A 19,941-nucleotide genomic window follows, 5' to 3' on the forward strand; every position below is an offset into this window, starting at 1 on the left:
CGATATACCTAATACCTTCTGTTTACAGTCTCTTATCAAGTTATTCTTGTAACCTCTATCCCTTAAAAGCTGTTCTAAAAAGGCTACTTCTCTCAAACAGTCAGTTTCATTAGTACAGATCTTAGATATTCTATTCAGCTGACTTGTGACAATGCCTGAGAAAGTATGCCTGGGATGCATACTCTCAAATCTTAAAAGGGAATTCTTCCACGTGGGTTTCCTGTAGAGTGACGTACTAATGTCACGGCCTGTGTTGAGCTTTAGAGTTAGATCACACACACACACACACACACACACACATATACACACACACACATATATATATATATATATGTATATATATAGACACACACACACAATATATATATATATATATATATATATATGTGCTTCAACAAAGTATTAGTTTAAGGGTGTGCACATTTATGCAACCAGCTTATTGTACATTTTCTTTTTTGATATATTTTTCCCCTAATAGATGTGTTTGTTTTTCAATTGAATTGTACAGGTTATAGATCACATTAAAGGTGGGAAAAGTTTTGAAATGATTTATTGTGGTCTCGTTTTATATTACAAAGCCTGTCATTTTAACAGGGGTGTGTACACTTTTTATATGCACTGTATATAGATATACAAATGCACTATAAAAAGTATCACTACCACCACAGAATAAAGCATAAAAACATAAACTGAATGAAGATAAAACCAAGTTGAAGTATACAAATCCAAGGATAAGAAGATAAGCGCTTTCAGGTACTAATGATACGCTTCATCATATCTAATCCATTCATTCGCTATCAGTACTTTAAAGAAACCCATGGCTAATCACATTCATCAATTCAGTCTACGCCCTTTTAAGGCAGGTTTCAATGGAAGGCATGTATTAAGTCCTGGAGTGTGTCAGCTTGTAGATTTCCTATCCAATGCATTTCTGCTAGCTCATTTTGTAGAGTTATATCACCACCCCCTAGCATTTTCTCTAATGATCTGAAGTAGTGATAGAGAATGAATGGATTAGGTCTGATGAAAGGTATTGTTAGATCCTGAAAGCGCTTATCTTTTTATCTTTGGATTTTTATATGCTTTAACTTAGTTTTGTCTTCATTAAATTTACATTTTATGCTTTATGCCATGGTGGTAGTAATACTTTTTATAGTGCATTTGTTATTTTTGCTGCAGTGCCTACCTTTAGTGGCAGTATTTTTACTTTTGTTTGTTATTTTACACACACACACACACACACACACACACACACACACACACACACACACACACACACACACACACACCAACAACCAAATTACACATACTAAAGACAAACATGCATGCATACATACACATGCAGAGAACTATATGTACATATAGGTATATATAAATACAGATACAAACATACACAAATACAGACACAAAAACATAAGCAAATGCACATAGATACATATATAAATATATGCTCACACAAAAGCACCACATAAAGAGAGGTGACTGTCCAAGTAATACAAAAAGGAAGTTGTGTAAATTGTGTGCCTCACCTTGTGCTTACCAAAAAAGTATTATTGAAAAGGGCTTTCACCCATTTCTATTAATAAAGTAAAGGGCTTCCTCAGATCTTATTATGCCTGCATGTGCTAATGTGGTAGTTCATATTACTGATTATATATACCAAAATATGAATACTTCATGTTATCATTAAAATAATCATCAGATAATTAAAATTGCTACAAAGGAAAGAAAAATAAATAAATAGACATCAAAAGTCTAACAAACTACATATGCATAAAAAATGTATATATATAAAAATTAAACATCCAGTACTAAAGATAAAAATGAAAATTAAAATCAACATGTACAGCCATGAAAAAGAGAGAGTGAAAAAAAAACCTTGTGTTGCCATCAGTAAAAAGTTATTATGGTCCAGATTCTTTAAGTCCAGGTTTCCAATATGCTTTAAGTCGAATCTGCCATTCTAGTTCTTTTTTCTCTAGTAATGCATTCAGACTGCCTTATAATGGGCCTGAATTTATTCTCTGTATTACATGAAAAACAAACTTCTCGTAGTTCCTGTAGATCTCAGCAGGTTCAGACAATGGGTTGTTGAAGTCCAGTCCTTAAGCCTCATGTCTGAAAGGTGTTTGTCACTCTTATCTTGAGAGGATTAGTTGTTTTCCAATGTAACATGCTTTGCATTTTGTGCATGTTCCCCAGTGTACTACAAAGTTACTATTGCAATTGTATCTGTCATTGCAGACATATTTCTTTTTTGAGTATGGACCTATAAAATAGCTCTTTTGACTGACAAATGCATAGCATCTGCAGCCTGCGGGGGGTGCAGGGGAAACATTCCTACCTGTAAACCTGTGAGTGCACTAATTCCTTTAACATTTTCTACCCAACTTGTAATGTTGCTTCCTTTTCAAAGAAGAATGTTTGTGAGAATAGAATGTGACTGATAGATTGGTTTCCCTTAATGATCCTCCAGCTTTCAACCATTTTTTCTTTTTATTATGTTTGAACATTTGGAATAAGTTAGGACCATACTCCTTTTATATTTGTCATTTCCTTCACTGATATTTGGTTTTGTGGTTTGTAACAGTTTCCTTCTTGGGGGGGGGGGGGTTCACCAGCACTGGATCACTATTTTGTCTGAGATGTTTAATGGGTCCCCATATGTTAGCCACCAAATTCTCTTTGTATCCTTTCCAGTCGTGCTGCAGTTGATCTAGATTGGTGAGAAATCAGTCCATCTCTCCAGAAACTCAGGCCATTCCTCATTCCCTGTGACTTGATGAAATTTTTCTTAGTTTCTTGTCCTTATAGATGGTGATGTCCTGGAATTCTATACTGGATATCATACTCACTAAGAAATACGTTCACTTCAATCAGAAATGGTACAAACAAACAAGGGGGATAACTATGGGAGCTGCTATGGCCCCTAGCTTAGGCAATATAGCCTTGGCAAGATGGGAAGAAACTGCCATCTTTTCCTTAGAATTCTTTCAATACATAGATTGTTACTATCATTTTATTGATATCTTTATCACATGGAAAGGCTCCCAGGACAAGCTGCATAACTTTTTCTTCTATGCAGAAAACACCAAAGACTTTTTACACTTCACCAAACACTACTTTATAACAAGAGAAGGAAGCTACTGCAAGACAGAGAAAAATCCCATAAAGGGAAGGCATCTCTGATCAGCACTAGCAAAAAACTACGTTCGCTCATAAAATCATCAAAGGCCAACTTTGAGAGAAAAATTGCTAAGGACACTAAAGATAACCACAAGGCCTTCTTCAGTTATGTTAGAAACCTGGGCGGAAACCCTCAGATATGCTCAGAGTTAGTTCATAACGGCAAGAAATACACTGAACCCACAGATATTGCCAACATACTGGCAGACAGGTGCAGTGCAAATTTCTCCCCTCCCACTCCCCCAAAAGATGAAATATTTATCCCAGCTGAATGCAACCTCCCTGACATCTCAGATGTTCAGGTGTGAGCTGCTCTCAGCAAAGCTAAAAATACAGTATCCATGGGACCAGACGGTGTCCCGGGTTGCGTGCTACGTGAACTCCTAGAGGAGCTAAACCCGCACATAAGAATGCTGTTTAATCTTAGCCTTACTACAGGATATGGTTCCTGAACACTGGCGTACAGCAACAGTGGTCCCACTCCACAAAGGAGGCACCTCTACAGACCCTGGAAACTACCGCCCCATAAACTTGACCAGCCTGGTCTGCAAAGCTATGGAAAGGATCATTATGGAACTCATAAACAAAGACATCGGGGACCTACAGACAATTGACCCTACCCAGTTCGGCTTTGTAAAAGGCAGATCCTGCCTTTTAAACCTGGTGGACTTTTTTGAAACAGTCACTAGAGCCATCGATGAAGGCAAAGCAGTTCATACAGCCTACCTGGATCTGGCAAAGCCTTGACACAATACCCCACTCAGGCATCATAGACAAGCTCAACAGCTTAAATGTAAACCCGTATGTCACAAGATGGGTTGCAAACTGGCTAAAGGACAGAACCCACAAAGTCAGAATAGCTGGAGGTATGTCAGATTCTAAGCCAGTCACAAGTGGAGTCCCACAGGGCTCTGTCTTGGGACCCCTCTTGTTCAGCATTTATTTCTCAGACGTGCAGGCAAACATAGGGGGGTTGTGGCTGACAAAGTTCGCAGATGACTGCAAACTAGGCGCCATAGTCGATAGACCAGCTGACACATGCATCCTTCAGAAGGGCCTTACAGAAACAGACGACTGGTGCCAGAGTCATGGCCTTAAACTAAATGGCAAAAAATGTATAGTCATCCCCTTTGGGAAAAACAAAGTACCCACAAATTACCACATAGGTGGTAATCCATTAAGTACGGAAAAAGTAATCAGGGACCTGGGGACCCAAGTTGACAGTGACCTCTCATTTGACACCCACGTCACCAAAGTGGTTAGAAAGGCCTTCTACCTTGCCCACCTTATCATGAAGGGATTCACATCCAGATCAAAGGATGTCATTGTACCCCTATATTCCTCCCTTATCAGGCCTATGATTGAGTACAATACCCCATTTGGTATGTACCTCACCCGGCACCTGGAGCAGCTGGAGAGACCCCAAAAGTACCTCACCAAGAGGATCAAGGGTCTCCAACATATGTCATATGCTGCCAGACTAAAGAAGCTCCAGCTCTATTCAGTAGCATACCGCCTGCTCAGAGGTGATCTGTGCCTGACGTACAAGGCCATGTCCAATCTGGAATTAATGGACATGCTCCACCTCAAAAAATCCAAATCCATCAGAGCCACAAGAGCTAAGGATCTAAACCTCAGCATAAATATGAACAGGACATGCTGGAGGGACAGATTCATAACCCAGAGGCTTCCGGCACTCTGGAACAGGATCCCAGTCCATGTTAGGCAGAGCCCCTCATTGACTCTCTTCAAGAGAAATCTTGACGAGTGGATGGGTGATCGTAGATTTACCCCGGGGGTCATCTCTGTGTCATTACTAGACAGAGGCACAGTAAACTAAATTTAATTTGTACACTTTTGTATCATTACATGGGGTGGCGAAAGCCACATACACTATGGTTAGGCTTTTAAATGCCCTAGAGCAGATAGCCTAGTACTATACTATGAAACTATGATAAGGTGGAATTTCTGGACATCACCATCTATAAGGACAGAAAAGAGGAGAAGCTTAAGAATGACCTGTACAGAAAACCTACATGACTGAATCTACTTCTACAATAAGGGAGTACCTGGATAGTATGCATGAGTTTACAAAGATTACTGTTAAGTAACTAGTTTTGATAACAACTCCAGAGCACAAAAACTTTTAGCACAAAGACTTAGGAAACAGAAAGTAGACAGGGTTGTTGTCAAACTTAGGCAGCCTATAACAAGAAAAAAAAAATCAGAAATCCTGTAGAGGTATTAGACATATGTCTGAAATTTTGTGGATATCAAAAAAAAAACATAAAATGAATGATCTGTGGAAGACTTAAAAATGCCAAGGTTGGAGGTATATGAGATTCAACAATAAGCAGTTAAGATGGGAAGGAATGAGATAAAAATGATGATGTATAACCAATCTGCAGGAAAGTCTCCAGGAACAGATGCATTCCAGTGGAAGATTTGAAGTTAGGAGGCATGAAAGTGATAAAGATCTTGAAGGCTTTGTTTAGCAGCATTTTAAAAGGAAGGGGAGCACCAACATCCTGGAAGATAAACTATGGTGGCTGTAATACCTCAAGACTGTAAAGACACATCTGATCCAGCTTCGCACAAGCCCATTTCAATTTTAAACCATGATTATTAAGTATTTATGTTTATAACGGCTTAAAGAATGAAAAAGGTATTGCCAAAATTGATAGATATGGACCAATGTGGTTTTGTGGAGGGGAACCAAACATATGACATTAACAGAACAATGTGTGTGGGAGACTGGCATAATGGTTAAGGTGTTAACCTTACAAACACAAGGTGCAGGGTTTGATTCTCACTTGGGGTAATTGGCTAAGCTTAAAATGGCCCACAAAGGCAGTTAGCCAAGTACTAAACTATGAAACCATGATGATCCAGAAGAAAGCAGAATGTAAGAAAACACCACTGTTGTTGGTAGGTCTTGATGCAGAGAAAGCATTCAACAGAGTAAGCTGTGATCTTATGAGTAGGGCAATGGGCCATGTATTCACTAATACAATAATAAGGATAATTAGCAGGATATATGACATATCAGAGGCAAATTTCAAAGTGGGAGGGTTCCTCTCTGATAATTTGTGTCTGAAGAGAAGAACCAGAAAGAAGAAGTCTTCTTTCCCCTTTATTTGCATTATATTTAGAAACACTGGCAAAGAAAACAAGGGACTCAGAAATTCAAAGATATAAATGGTATGGTAATCAAGAAAAGTTGGCTTCATTTGCAGATGATATTATTTTGTACCTTATAAAACCAGAAAAGGACACCTCAGTGCTGAACAATATTCTGAGACAGTTTCAAGGTATTTTAGGGAATACAAAATTAATAAACATAAATCAAAGGGTATAGCTGTAAATGATGTAACCACACATGAATTAGTTTAGCAGTACCCATATTTATGGGGACATGACAAAATGAAGTATTTAGGAGTATGGGTTAAAAGGGATCCTGTTATGACAGGTAAAGATATGTGGGAATAGACTAAACAAAAGATAATAAAACATTGAGAAACTGGAAGCTCTTGTCTATGGACATGGTTAGCAAGATACAAGCAGTAAAATGTTTTTAGTCCTGTTAGTTTTATACACGTCAGGCATATTTTTATTAACCACAGAAGTTGTGGATAGTAACTGATAAAGAGTTGAAGGATATTGTTTTGAAGGGGAAAATGGCAATTGTCTGGCAGCATAAATTGTGGTTTAGTATTACCCGATATGAAGGGATATTTTAGAACTACACGGTTAAGGTTCTTATCCATACCACAAGCACAAAGCAACAGTTCAAAATGGAAAGGGATAATGATGAATCAGGAAGGGGGAAGGATCAAGAAATAAAGAGAAAGTGGGATTTTTGGATGCAGATCCTTAAGGAGAATTAACACAGTGATACAGAATATTATATTTGTAAAGTAGCAGAAAGTATTCTAAGCACTAAGTCAACACAGGAATAGTGAAAGCAGACTCTGCTGATATTCCCTTATTCTCCCTGTGCCACGACCTACAACAACAAACTCGCTGGTTGTTCAGTGATCTGTTTTTTTATGAAAGTGCATTTTTTTCGGAGAAATGCACTTTTGTGAAAAGGGAGTCATGAGGTTGATTTTCGGAGAAACGTAAATTCAGTTGTGTATGTGTGTATATATATATATATATATATATATATATATACATATATATATATATATATATATATATATACATATATATATATATATATATATATATATATATATATATATATATATATATATATATATATATATATATATATATATATACACACAACACACACACACACACACACCTTATTTTCCCTTCAAATTGGTTCAGAACATTCATTATTTTGATAAGCAATATTAATGACCCTGCTAAAAATAAGAAGAAAGCATGTTTAAACACTTAGTAGAAAAAGCTTGGAAATGTACTCTGATATGGTTTATTTTCTTCATTTCCAAGGTTAAGCTCTACGCGGACTACTGTCTGAATCAAATAATGTACATGCTTGAACTGTGTCAAACAGCAGTATTTTGATAAAAAGGAATTGATGCCCCATACTTAAATGAAATGCAAGCAATGAGAAAAATATATTTTCATATATAGGTTCATAGGAGATTACTAGGCTAATGGCTTCAGGGCCTAGCCAATATAACCTAATTTTACCTAGTATATGGCCCCTAGGGGCAAGAGGATGGCATGGAGTTGTGCCTGTGCATTGAGTATCTTACAGTCTGCCCCTGCTCATAAGGAACATAGGCTTTACCCCAGCTGTGATTTTGCGATTCCCATCCATTGATCCAAACTGCTTTTGAAGAGATCCAGCAAAGGGTTCTGCTTAATGTAAACAGGAAGCCTGTTACAAAGGGGCAATCTTTGAGACACATAGCCGTCTCTCCAGCAGATTTTGTTTGAGTTGCTGCAGCAGGTGAATCCTGTGCTGTTTGACTTTCAGATGTGTGGCAGCTCCATTAGGGCTCGATTTGTGAGTGCCTTGCAGGTCAGGCATAGGTCACCCCTTAATAGTCGGTAGGAGACAGAGTAAAGGGACAGGACTTTTAGTCTATCCATATGGTTCATGTTGTTTACACCCTGTAGTCTCTTTGTGAGGAACCTCTAAGGTCACTTCAGCTGCTGTAAGTGCCTAGTCAAGTACATGCCAAATGGACCACTGTACTCCATTATTGATTTAATGAGGACTAAGAACAGCGGGACTATGATCTCATTGGATCTGGATGCCATACCTTTACTTATAAGCTGTGCCACATAAAAGGATTTCTTCACCACTGTGGACACATGGCAGTCAAGGTTCAGGCTATCTATCTGTGTACCTACATCTCTCTCACCTCTGAGTAAATTCCAAGGGGTGTGCTATTGATGTTCTAATTTGCAGGGGTAATTTACTTCCAAAGGTGTATGATAATGCATTTTTTGCATTTAGTTTTAGGCCATGGAGCTGGCACCAGTCATTTGCCTAATCTAGACCTTCCTGAAGGATATATCCATTGTGGGATGAATTCAATGACTGCCCCCAGCTTGCAGTCATTAGCAAACTGTCATCCAGAGGCCTTCTACATTTGCCCCATATATATATATATATATATATATATATATATATATATATATATATATATATATATATATACGAATGCATATATATGTCATTCACTTTAAAATACATCTTGTATTCTCTCTACATTTTTATTTGATCAATCCTTCAGTGCTTAAAAGTGCATTCTACTTTTGTAATTGTTAGAAGTGATAATTCATCATAAGCGTGCCATCATGCATATAACATTTTACTCTTGAAGTATTATATATTCTGCCTTTTTAATTTCTTCAAATCTTTTAGGTTTATAATACCATGATGGGAATGGACCCCATTCCTACGTCAAAGTACGATTAAAATTACTATTGTTTCAAACTTTGATGTCAGCCATAAATGCTCTTTGCAGCACTTGCAATATGCCCATTAATGACTCCTTCTGCGATTTGTACAGAGTTACATGTACTGGTAACATATCTAAACATGACTGTAAATTCCTTTTTATAAGACTTGTTGCTCCTACGACTATTGGAACTGTATTGGGTATCTTTCTTTCACATTGCTCTCATTTCTGCCTGCAAATTGTGATATTTTATGACTTTGTGTCTCTCTGTACGCAAGACACTGTAGTCACTGGGTGTGGCAATTTCATTGATAAATGCTACGTTTTGCCTTCTTTTCATGGACCACTATATCCGGTTTTCTAGCATCTGTCTTTTGAACTGTTGGTAATGGATGATCCCATGTAATGTAGACTTCATCATTTTCTGTGATGCTTTGTGGCTCATGTTTCCAGTGTTTTTCAGCCACTTCAGTACCATAATGTTTGCACAATCCCTAGTGCAACAGTCTTGCCACCATATTACGACTTTCAGTATGCAGTCCTTCTGCCATTATTATGTCACAACAAGCAATGAAGTGTGCATCTGCTTCCAAGTCTGTTTTACAAAACCTACATTTGCCTGTTTCTCCCACATGTTCAATGGACTTTGTAAATCAATATATAGGTAGCCCACTATCTTGTGCCGCCATATTAACCTTTCATCTTTTGGTTTGAATTTGCCTCTGCTTAACCATTCCTGTGTTTGTTCCTGATCAACATGAGGTTCATCCAGAAGTTTACTAGACTTGTAACTATATTTATGCATTTTCCACATTTCTTGCCTTCTCATCTAGTCCTTCACCTTATATTCTTTATTTTGTTTTTTGACTCATTCAGTTGCTGCCTCATTTTTATCTACTTGTGGTTTGATTTCCATTCCTGCTTAACACTGATATGCTTCTGCTAAACTAAGCAGGGAAGTCATCTTAGACTTATTCTCCTCATGCTTCAAAACTTTCACTACATTTGGGTCTTGTGAGGTCAGCAGATATGTGTGGAGTCCCACGATTACAGATCTATACATGTAATCAACTTCAAGGAGGCCCATCCCTCCTTCGGAATGGGGAATATATAATCTTCTAAGAAAATAAATAAAACTCCTATCAACACGACTGAAAATGAGCTATACACTTTAATGTGTCTTTCGGCTTTTCCTGGTTAGGGGTCGCCACAGCGGAACTCCGGTTCGCTAATGATTGGCAGTAGATTTTTACATGCCGAGTTGACGGCCCTGACGCACAACCTTCAACAAAGGTACATCCATCATTCATGCATGTCTCCACACAGAAGACGCTCTAGCTGAGAATTGAACAGGACAATGTCTTACTGTGAGGCAACAATGCTACCGCAGCACCACCACCACAGTGAACTATAAACTTTAATAAAACAGAAAATGTAAAATAAAATGTAAGCGCTTTCACAGATACTCAATCTGCTTCTTCAGACCATATGTATATATAATCTTGGTGTATGCACTGATTTTTATAAATCATTTGGTGAGCATAAAGCATCCTTCTTGCTAGGATTATGCCATGTATCCAAAGGTCTGAAAAAATAGAATGCATCTGCTCTTAGACTCATAACTATGTAATGTATAAACTGTTTAAACATAATTCAAAGCTAGGCTATATATTCAAACTGATTTATTCTGTCATAATAGTTATTCTGTACTGTAGGCATTAGGAAAAAATATAATCCATATTAAAATGGTCATTAAGAATTCAACATTTCCTACATGTTTATTTAATTTCTTTTCTGGTAGAAAGAAACTAACAGTCCTTAGATTATACCAAAACCAAAAATGGTTCCAGAATTATTTATTTCAACTTAAGTGTTACTGCAAGATTCTAATAACTGACACTTTAATCTTCAATCACTGGATAATGGACTGACAAGAAATTATAAACACCCTCTCAAAACCTTCTAAAATGGTCTGTTTTGGAAGTCCAGTGGTCTCCATCTGAGGGTCAGATGGAATCTATGTTTCTTTGTCTAGTATTTTATACTCCCTTTTAAAGGGGAAAAATAGATGCATATTTTTCTATATTTAATTGATTTTTTTGGTGAATTTGTTTCTTTCAATTGGTATTGGTGTCAGAATACTGACCCAGGTAAAGGAAAAATCCCTTATTGGACTAAAGGGAACATGTTTCCAAGCATGCCAGCCTAAATTTGACATACAACACCATGGAATATGCTTGCAGAAGGCAGAGGCTCACCAGAAAGCTAGAATATAAAAAGACAATGCCAAGGAAATCACAGCCAGTAAAGACATCACAGTTGGTACCCAATGGAAGCAGCCTTTGAACAATTTTGCCAAAGGCAGGACTCTCAGGAATGAGAACCCAGTTGTTACCACTATGCAGAGCCTACAAGTTAAGATCCAGGATTACTCAAAATCATTATTACTGAATAATAAAACAAAGAAAGAACTAACATTTCAACTAGCCATTTTCCCATTAAAGTCTATGCTCCTACTCCAACATTTTTAACAACATAGAAGTAACTGCAGCTTTAGAAAATTGCTATATTTAAGTTAGAGGGGGTTACATATGGGCCAGGTCGAGCTCTGTTCCACCTGACAGCATGATTTACTGCTACTAGCTCAAAATGAGATTTCTGAGAAATTTCCCTTCTCAGAAGTTCTGAAGTCCTAGTTTTGCATAACAGGTCTCAAAGGAATGGAGCTTGACAAGCTGCATTTCACATATCAGACAAATCTCAAGATAATAAACTATCCACTGAATTTGGTGAACTTGTAAATCACAGTTTTCATTACAGCTCAGTCTGTAAACTGCAGCTTTCCAAAAGCTCTTTTCAGATATTTGCAGATTACAGTCTTTCAGGGACAATAATTATTCCTATTTGATTTAGGTGCAATCCAAAATTAGAGTAAGATTGGCAAACAGTGCATCAGAATTTGCTTTCAGATATGCTTCCCATAGCATACCATACCTCATGTAATCATCGAGCAGTTCTGAAAACTAAATACAGTTGTCTCGATATCAACAAAACAGTTCTACATCAGTTGTAACACTATAAAAAATTGGGTTATCCCTGTACTTGTAAACTCAACTCATTATTCATTCACTTAACTGCTTGCTATACATAAAACAGCATAAATACCCAAAAGCAATGTTGACACATACCTGGTGATGGGAGGGGGACTTTGTGCTGGAATCCGTGTAAACTGTACAGATGTGCTCACTGGGAACAATTGAACAGAACTTGCATTTTGACATTCTGCTACAGCTGCACCCCCACACTGGAGCTGCCAAGTGACTGTGGAGAAGCTAAGTATGCAAAGTGAGACAGTTAATGTTCAGCTGAATTGTGGCTAATATGTTAAATGTGCTGCTTTCTGTTTATTTACTCTCTTAGGCAACTTAGAAACTGTAAGTTGTCAGTAATAAACAACATTAAAAAATGAAATGTTACAGATACTTAAAAACTGAATATTAACCTAGCCAGTTTCAAAAGTGTACAATGCTTTGAAATTAAATATTAAAGTACAGCACTCTCATCCAATAATTCAATAAAAATGGAGTCTACTCTAACAAGCAATGAGTGCTGGTTCATCAGAAAAGACACACGCACATACACATACACACACACACACACACACACACACACACACACACACACACACACACACACACACACACACCCCTACCATATGTAATACATAATAGAAAAGTTACAGAATCTTCAATATGATGTGGGAGGAAATTAGGTCTGATATTAGAAGTTGGTAAGATGCTACAGAGATCTGATAAAATGGTGGGCTGGTTCTGAAATGTCACACTCTTGAAAGTAGGACAACAAGACTCTTGTCATTTAATTTCCCATTGTTACTGAAAAAGTGATGTCTGGTCTCATTATGGTCTAATTCCATGATCAACATAACTAATTCACTGACTAATATAATACAATAACATTTTAAACAGCTTTAGTAAATTATCACTTGAGACATTGGCAAACATATACATTTATATAAAATAAAAAATACATATTAACTTGTTCCCGGTTACATACATTATACATCATCTAAACGTTGTCATCACAATAAACAAAGCATGCTGGAGGGATAGGTTCCTGACCCAGAGACTCCCCAGACTCTGGAACAGACTGCCCATACATGTCAAGCAGGGTGCCTCTTTGGCCCTCTTCAAAAGGAACCTTGACGATTGGATGGGAGAAAGGAAATTCACCCCAGGAATCACGTCACCTGCCCTGCTAGACAGGGGTCCAGGGAAGTAAATAGTATGGGAAGAAATAGCCAGGGAATTGTTATGGCTCGGCTTTTACAGGCCCTAGGGCCAATAGCCTAGTACCAACCTATGAACCTATGATAATAACTTAAAGTGCAGGGTAATGAAATAAAAATGAGACATTGGTGCTTTCCCACATATCTGTTAAACAGGGAGGAATTTAAAGAATGGTTAGTGGAAACTATTCAAGAGTTATTAGGGAAGATAGAAATTTGTTCTGAAAATATGGCTAGAGAGTAGGAAAAAATTAAAGTGGAGTTTAAAAATAGGATGGAAATAAAAGAAATAGATATGGATAAGTAACAACAAGAATTTTGCAGAGGGACTGAGAAAGGTGATAGTACTGCAGAATAGCAGAAATCTCACAGAAGAAGAGGCACAACTGCAGAGTGCTGAAGAGAAAATAAGGGACTACCTTGAGAATATGCATGAGTTTAGAAAGACTGCTGTTAAGCAACTGTTTTTGACAATAACTCCAGAGCACAAACATTTTTAGCACAGCGGCTCAGGCAAGAGAAAGTAGATAGGGTTGTTGACAAGCTTAGAGAGACTATAACAAGGAAAATAACCAGAGATCCTGTAGAGGTATTAGAAATATTTTGTAAATTTTATGAAAATCCATATAAAGCAGAGAAATGTGGAAATCAAGAAAAAGTACCAATGGAAATGTTTATGGAAGAATTAAATATGCCAAGGTTACAGTTAGGATAGGAGGAGATGAGATAAAAATTGTGACATATAACCAATCTACAGGACAGTCTCCAGGAATAGATGGTATCCCTGTGAACGTTTGGAAGCTAGGAGGGAAGAAAGGGATACAATATTTTAAAAGGAGGAGAAGCACCAAAATCCTGGAAGAAATTGGTGGTGGCTGTAATACCTAAAGATAGTAAAGACCCCACACGTTACAGCTACATAGGTTCATAGGTTTATACTAGGCTATCTGCCCTAAGGCATTTATAAGCCTAGCCCAAATTTTTGTGGCTTACGCCACCCCTTATATGAAAAAATACTGTGCCCATTAGTTTGTTGTGCCTCTGTCCAGCAGTGACACAGAGATGAGTGATCAGAGATGATACATATAGGCCCATTTAGATTCTAAAGCATGATTACAAAGTATTTATGTCTATAATAGATAAAAGAATGTCAAAGGTGATGCCAAAATTAATAGACATGGATCAATGTGGTTTTATGGAGGGAAGGCAAACATTTGAAAGCATTAATAGAAAAATAATGATCCAGAGGAAAGCAGAATGTAAGAAAATACCAGTACTGTTGGTGGGTCTTGATAGAGAGAAAGCTTTCAACAGAGTAAGATGGGATTTTATGCGCAGGACAATGGAAGCATTTGCATTCCTTGAGGATATATGAGGGATTGCAGGTGAAAATTAAAGTGGGGAGGTTCATCTCTGATAAGGTCTGTTGGAGCAGAGGAACCAGGCAAGGGTGTCATCTTTCTGTTTTGTTATTTGTGTTATATTTAGAACTATTGGCAAATAAAATAAAGGACTAAGAAATTCAAGGATATAATTGGTATAGTAATCATGAAAAGTTATCTTTATTTACAGAGGATATTAATTTGTACCCGTTGGAACCAGAAAAGGCCATCTCAGTGTTATTGAACATTCTGAGACAGTTCCTTTTTGGGGGGATATAAAATTAATGAAAATAAATCAAAAGCTATAGCTGTAAAGTATGTACCCACATGTGAATTGGTTCAGCAATACCCATATTTATGAGGACATAATAAAATGAAGTACTTAGGAGTATGGATTAAAAATAATTATGGTGTGGCAGCTAAGGATATATGGGAAAAGACTAAACAAAAGATAATACAAAAACTGAGAAACTGGAAGCACTTATTTATGGAGGTGGATAACAACTGATGTCTTTAGTCTCTTTAGTTTTATATACAGGTCAGGCATATTTTTATCAACCAGAGGAGAGGTTGTGGACAATAATTAATAAAGGTAAAGGAATTTATCTGGGGGGAAAGGATAATGATCAAGCTGGTTATCTTGATCCTTACAACAAAACAAGGTGGATTTGAAGAGATGTTTTAGAGCTACACAGTTAAGGCTCATATATATAACACAAGCAGAAAGCTATAATTCAAGTGGAAAGGGGATGATGAAACAGGAGAAATTAAAGAAATAAGGAGAGAGTCAGATTTTGGCTGCAGATCCTTAAGGAGAACAACAGCTATACAGAATGTTATATTAATATGCAGCAGCTGGAAAGACCACAGAGGTTTCTCATCAGGAGAATCCAGGGCCTCAAATACCTTCCATACACAGGTTAAAAGCCCTATCCCTCTACTCTGTTTTATACAGACTCCTCATAGGTGACCTCTGTCTGGAATACAAGGTGATTTTAGACCCTGCCTTGATGGGACTTGCTGCATATCTGTAAGTCAAGCTCCACTCGAGTAACCCACACACGTGGCCTCAACCTGGTCTGTGAGATCAACAGGACTTGTTGGCAGGACAGATTTGTGTCCCAGAGGCTCCCCCATCTGTAAAATAGACTCCCTTTCCACATCAAGCAGAGTACCTCTTTACCCCTTTTTAAGCGCAACCTGGATAACTGGATGGGAAATAGAAAATATACCCCTGGGATTCCACCCCTGTACCTGCTGGACAGGGGCATCAGGTGCTGATTTGTCTACACATGGACTACACTCTTGGCTAGGCTTATGAGAGCCTCAGGGCCAACAGCCTAGTAACTTCCTATGATCCTATAATAATGTCTTGGAGGAGCAAAACATTAAAGGGAAGGCAGGAATTGAGCAATTTGTGTAATGTTGGAGTGGTGATATTAATACAAAAATATATGTGATGTATAATGTTTGTAACTGAGAACACATTAATATGCTTTCTTTTCTTTTATACAAACATATGTTTGCCGATGTCTTAAGTGATAATTCAATAAAGATATTTAAAAAAAAACTATCCCATCCTTGTCAGAGGGGAAAGGGTTTGCAGTAGTAATCTGTTTAGAAGTTTTAGCTAGAGAAACTACTGCTGGATCTGTGTTAGGATTGGAAAACAAATATCCAAGAAAATGAGGAACCCTGTATAACCTGTCAGACTTTCTGAGGGCAGGAGGTTGACTATCATGCAAGCTAGCAGCAGTGAGAAAAAAAATTCTCTAAAGTAGGCAAAACAGAAAAAACAACTGCAAATGTAGGCTTATTCAGCTGTAACAAATAATAATACATTTTCTGTGCAACTGGAATTTCATTCTGCTCCCAGGGAAAAGACTCTTTCAACTTAAAGTCTCAGAAAAACATACCTCTTCAAGAGGGAAATTTGAAGACATACTTCCCTCAGAATTAGAATGCCAGACTGAGAAGAAATTCTTGAAGTACAATCACCACTCCTGCAATGTATCCTGTTCTGACTGGAAATCAAAGTTAGAAAGAGAAAGAATATTTTTTCATTTCCTGCCTGAAGAAGTAGAAGGGAAGGAAAAGGCAGAACTGAGCTCCTCAGCAAACTCCACAAGTTGTCCCTTCCACAAAAACAGAAACAGGAGATGCCAAGATTTTCTCACTGTGTTCACTTTTTCTGGGAAGCTCCTTGGAAAATATCTGACCCACAGTAAGCAAACTCAGCCCACATTCAGCTTCCTTATTCTGATTAAATGAAGAACCTTCACTTGTCCCTTCCCCTATGACTGACAAGAGTGGTTATCCTGCTTCCTTTTCTTTGCTAGATGTAGTTGCAACATCAGAGGAACCATAGGAAAAAGATGAGTGGTCTGAGGAACCAAGAATAGCTACAGCAGAGTCACCCACCAGTGGCTAAGGTGTAACAGAAGCTGGCCTGACACCCAAAGGCTCCTCAACAACTTTCTTCTTCTTCTTGCAGATAGGAGAAGGAGAAAACATGGAGACCAGTAGTTACTACATCAGTCAGCTGAAAATGAGACCTAGAAGGTGGAAAGAGGAGCTTGGACAAGTCAGTAAAAAGGTAAGGTAGACAGCAAGTGATATCATGTAAATAAACTACTGACAAACACAACATCCTGTCCCAAATACAAATACTCACAAAACCTGCAGGAAATACCTGTCAAAAAAACAGAACTTTTTTTTTTTTAAATAAAGCTCAAATAAGCATTACATACAAACTCTATTACAAATGCAATGGCATTCCCAAAACATTCAGTTTACTAGCAAACATACTATATTAGTCAATAAACAAACATTTTCCTCAAAAAAATAATTTTAGTGGAAAGTTTTTTTTCCCCAAATGGGAATTATTTGCCCAACCTTGATGGATTGCTAGCCTACCAACAATTTCATGAGCCTGCCAAAGGAGTGCTATAGAGCAGCAGAAAAAGCTCAAAATCTTTTGGCACTATAATGGAGCTCTCCTTGAGCTCTTGATAAAGCACATGGGAGGTTCCCTTAGGCTTTGAAAGTTGACCAGTCATTGGGTCAGGACCCAAATAACTTAGGCTATTGCAACAGTGATCTAAATTTTGAACATCTGTAGATTCTCAACGGCTAGGAAACAAATGGGCTTAAGTATAAGGCTTGATGCCCAGCAAGAAGAAGAGGTAAGAAGCAACAGTGGAAAAAAATAGTTATGCAAACACAGAATCTTTTTCTAGTGACAGCAAGGACTGACAACTAAACTGTATAAGTGGCAAATGTGAACTGGCAGTCATGGGCGGCGGGATGAGTGCCCTTATACAGTCAACAAGTATCCATGCATCATATGTGTGTATCCTTTTCTCAAACATAGGAAATTCTAGAAAAATATGTCAAATGGTAACTGGTGAACAGAATAAATGCAACCACAAAGTCCTCAGTGATGAGCACCCTCCTTCTCCAGGTGACTCTCTCTGTTACGTATTCTTTGAAATTTTTTAAAAGCATTGTAATAAGTTCTTTCTTTTTAGCTACAAATGGGGCTTAAATTAAATTTCTTTCTTTCTGTAAAAGATAAAAAGCCAGTTAGTTAATGCTGCTCCAGTGGCTTAGAGGATTAAAGTCCTGAACTATGGCCCAGCTGACCCAGGTTGAATTAGCAGCTCAGACGACTAATGGAGGGGCAGAGAAGGGATGGGTGCATACATAAAAGGTGGAGGATGCCCACTGATATGCCCCCTAAGGGGAGGCATAGTCCAAAGAGAGAAGTTGCCCTCAGACATAATCAATGAGTGTGTGGGGGGGAACAATAGGAAAGAGTGTAGGTTGGAAGCATAGACAAGCCCAGCCTGTAGAACACCCTCAAGATCCAGAACTGGTCCTAGTAGAAACAGAGTAAGTTGAGGGGGGGTGGAGAGTAGCTGGCAGACCAGGCGTGGACACAGAGTACTGGGGGCTGAGCCATTAAGCATGAAGTCAGAAGGAACCAAAAAAAAATCAATTAGTCAGAAATACTCCCCCCTCCCAATTCATAACTGCATGAATCAGTGATGTGGCATCAAGTTTCCTGACATTCCCAGTCTCAGCTGTTTTCTCAGCTGTTACTGACACAATAACAGAGCTATGAATCCCAAAAAGCCCAAACAGTTTGAAGTCCCAGTAGGAGGAAAAGAAAGCAGTACTAAGAAAATGTCTTGCAATATGGACTTTTCTTGTTGAATAATAAGACGCAAGACCCAGGAAAATAAATTCTGAAGCATCACATAATATCATGTTAACCCAACATAATGTGCAATTAGAAGGTGAAAAACACAAGAAAACCAAAAAGTAAAAACAGCTAAGTCATGCTTCAGTTACATGTGACAGTGCAAAGGTCATAGCAGAAAACATACTCTGGGAAAAGAGATTTTTCAGACCCACCTAACTGAAATACAGTGAAATGTATACCTTTCTGAACAAACGCTTAATTTAAGACCTGTGCTGATGAAGAAGACTTCACTTTTTTCTTTTAGTGTAGTCAGTCCTTCTAATGGCTTTTTCATCTTTTCTACAAGGTCCCTGCCGTAAAGCATTTCAAAGGCATATCATATCACTAAACGCAGAAGTGGGGACTAGCCTCTGAATTTTCTTTAAGCTTATTTGTCAGGTTTTCTTTCACCTCCATTGGCGTTTCTGTCATGGCAGAAGGCACTGGCTCAGATCACCTCTAGGTTCCTCATTTTAACCCCCTTCAAACATAGCTTCCATTTTTTCAAGTTTATAAAGCTTTATGTTCCAAAACTGCTGTCATGCCTTAATCCTCCTTAATTTATCAGCTTTTTAATTAACTTTCAAAAGTTATTCACCATTATCAATATGCAAAACTCCAAGAAGAAAACACATTCGGAATGAGTCTTTAGGTACAGTTTGTGCATCAGACTTGTTAATTGACTTCAGTGGGAAAAATGCACAGCAGTACAACACTGTCATATTTATATAAAAGACCATTTCATTCTCAGTAAGAAGAAACACTGGCAGTGTTTTAAAAGAAGTTTTGGCCAAACCAAAGATGAAACTACTTCAGGGTAAATGCAGCCAAGTGACCAACAATTCTAAAGCAAGGAAAAAGTGAAAGTATTATGAAATACAGCACACTATAATGATGCAGCTATACAGGTGTTGCATGAACTGACACTGG

General features: G+C 37.9%; 1 protein-coding gene across 2 annotated transcripts in view; it reads right to left on the reverse strand.

Annotated features, from left to right (window-relative positions):
* Positions 1-19,941, reverse strand: part of TCTN2 (tectonic family member 2) — a 1,339,098-nt gene that overhangs the window by 115,599 nt on the left and 1,203,558 nt on the right. For both annotated transcript variants that reach the window (XM_044068545.1, XM_044068546.1), the window contains one exon: positions 12,266-12,409. In XM_044068545.1, coding sequence (XP_043924480.1) covers positions 12,266-12,409 — 144 coding nt within the window. The remainder of the gene's footprint in view (positions 1-12,265; positions 12,410-19,941) is intronic.

This window comes from Protopterus annectens, chromosome 4.part0 (genome assembly GCF_019279795.1).
Source record: "Protopterus annectens isolate FY-2018-M chromosome 4.part0, PAN1.0, whole genome shotgun sequence".
Classification (NCBI taxonomy): domain Eukaryota; kingdom Metazoa; phylum Chordata; order Ceratodontiformes; family Protopteridae; genus Protopterus; species Protopterus annectens.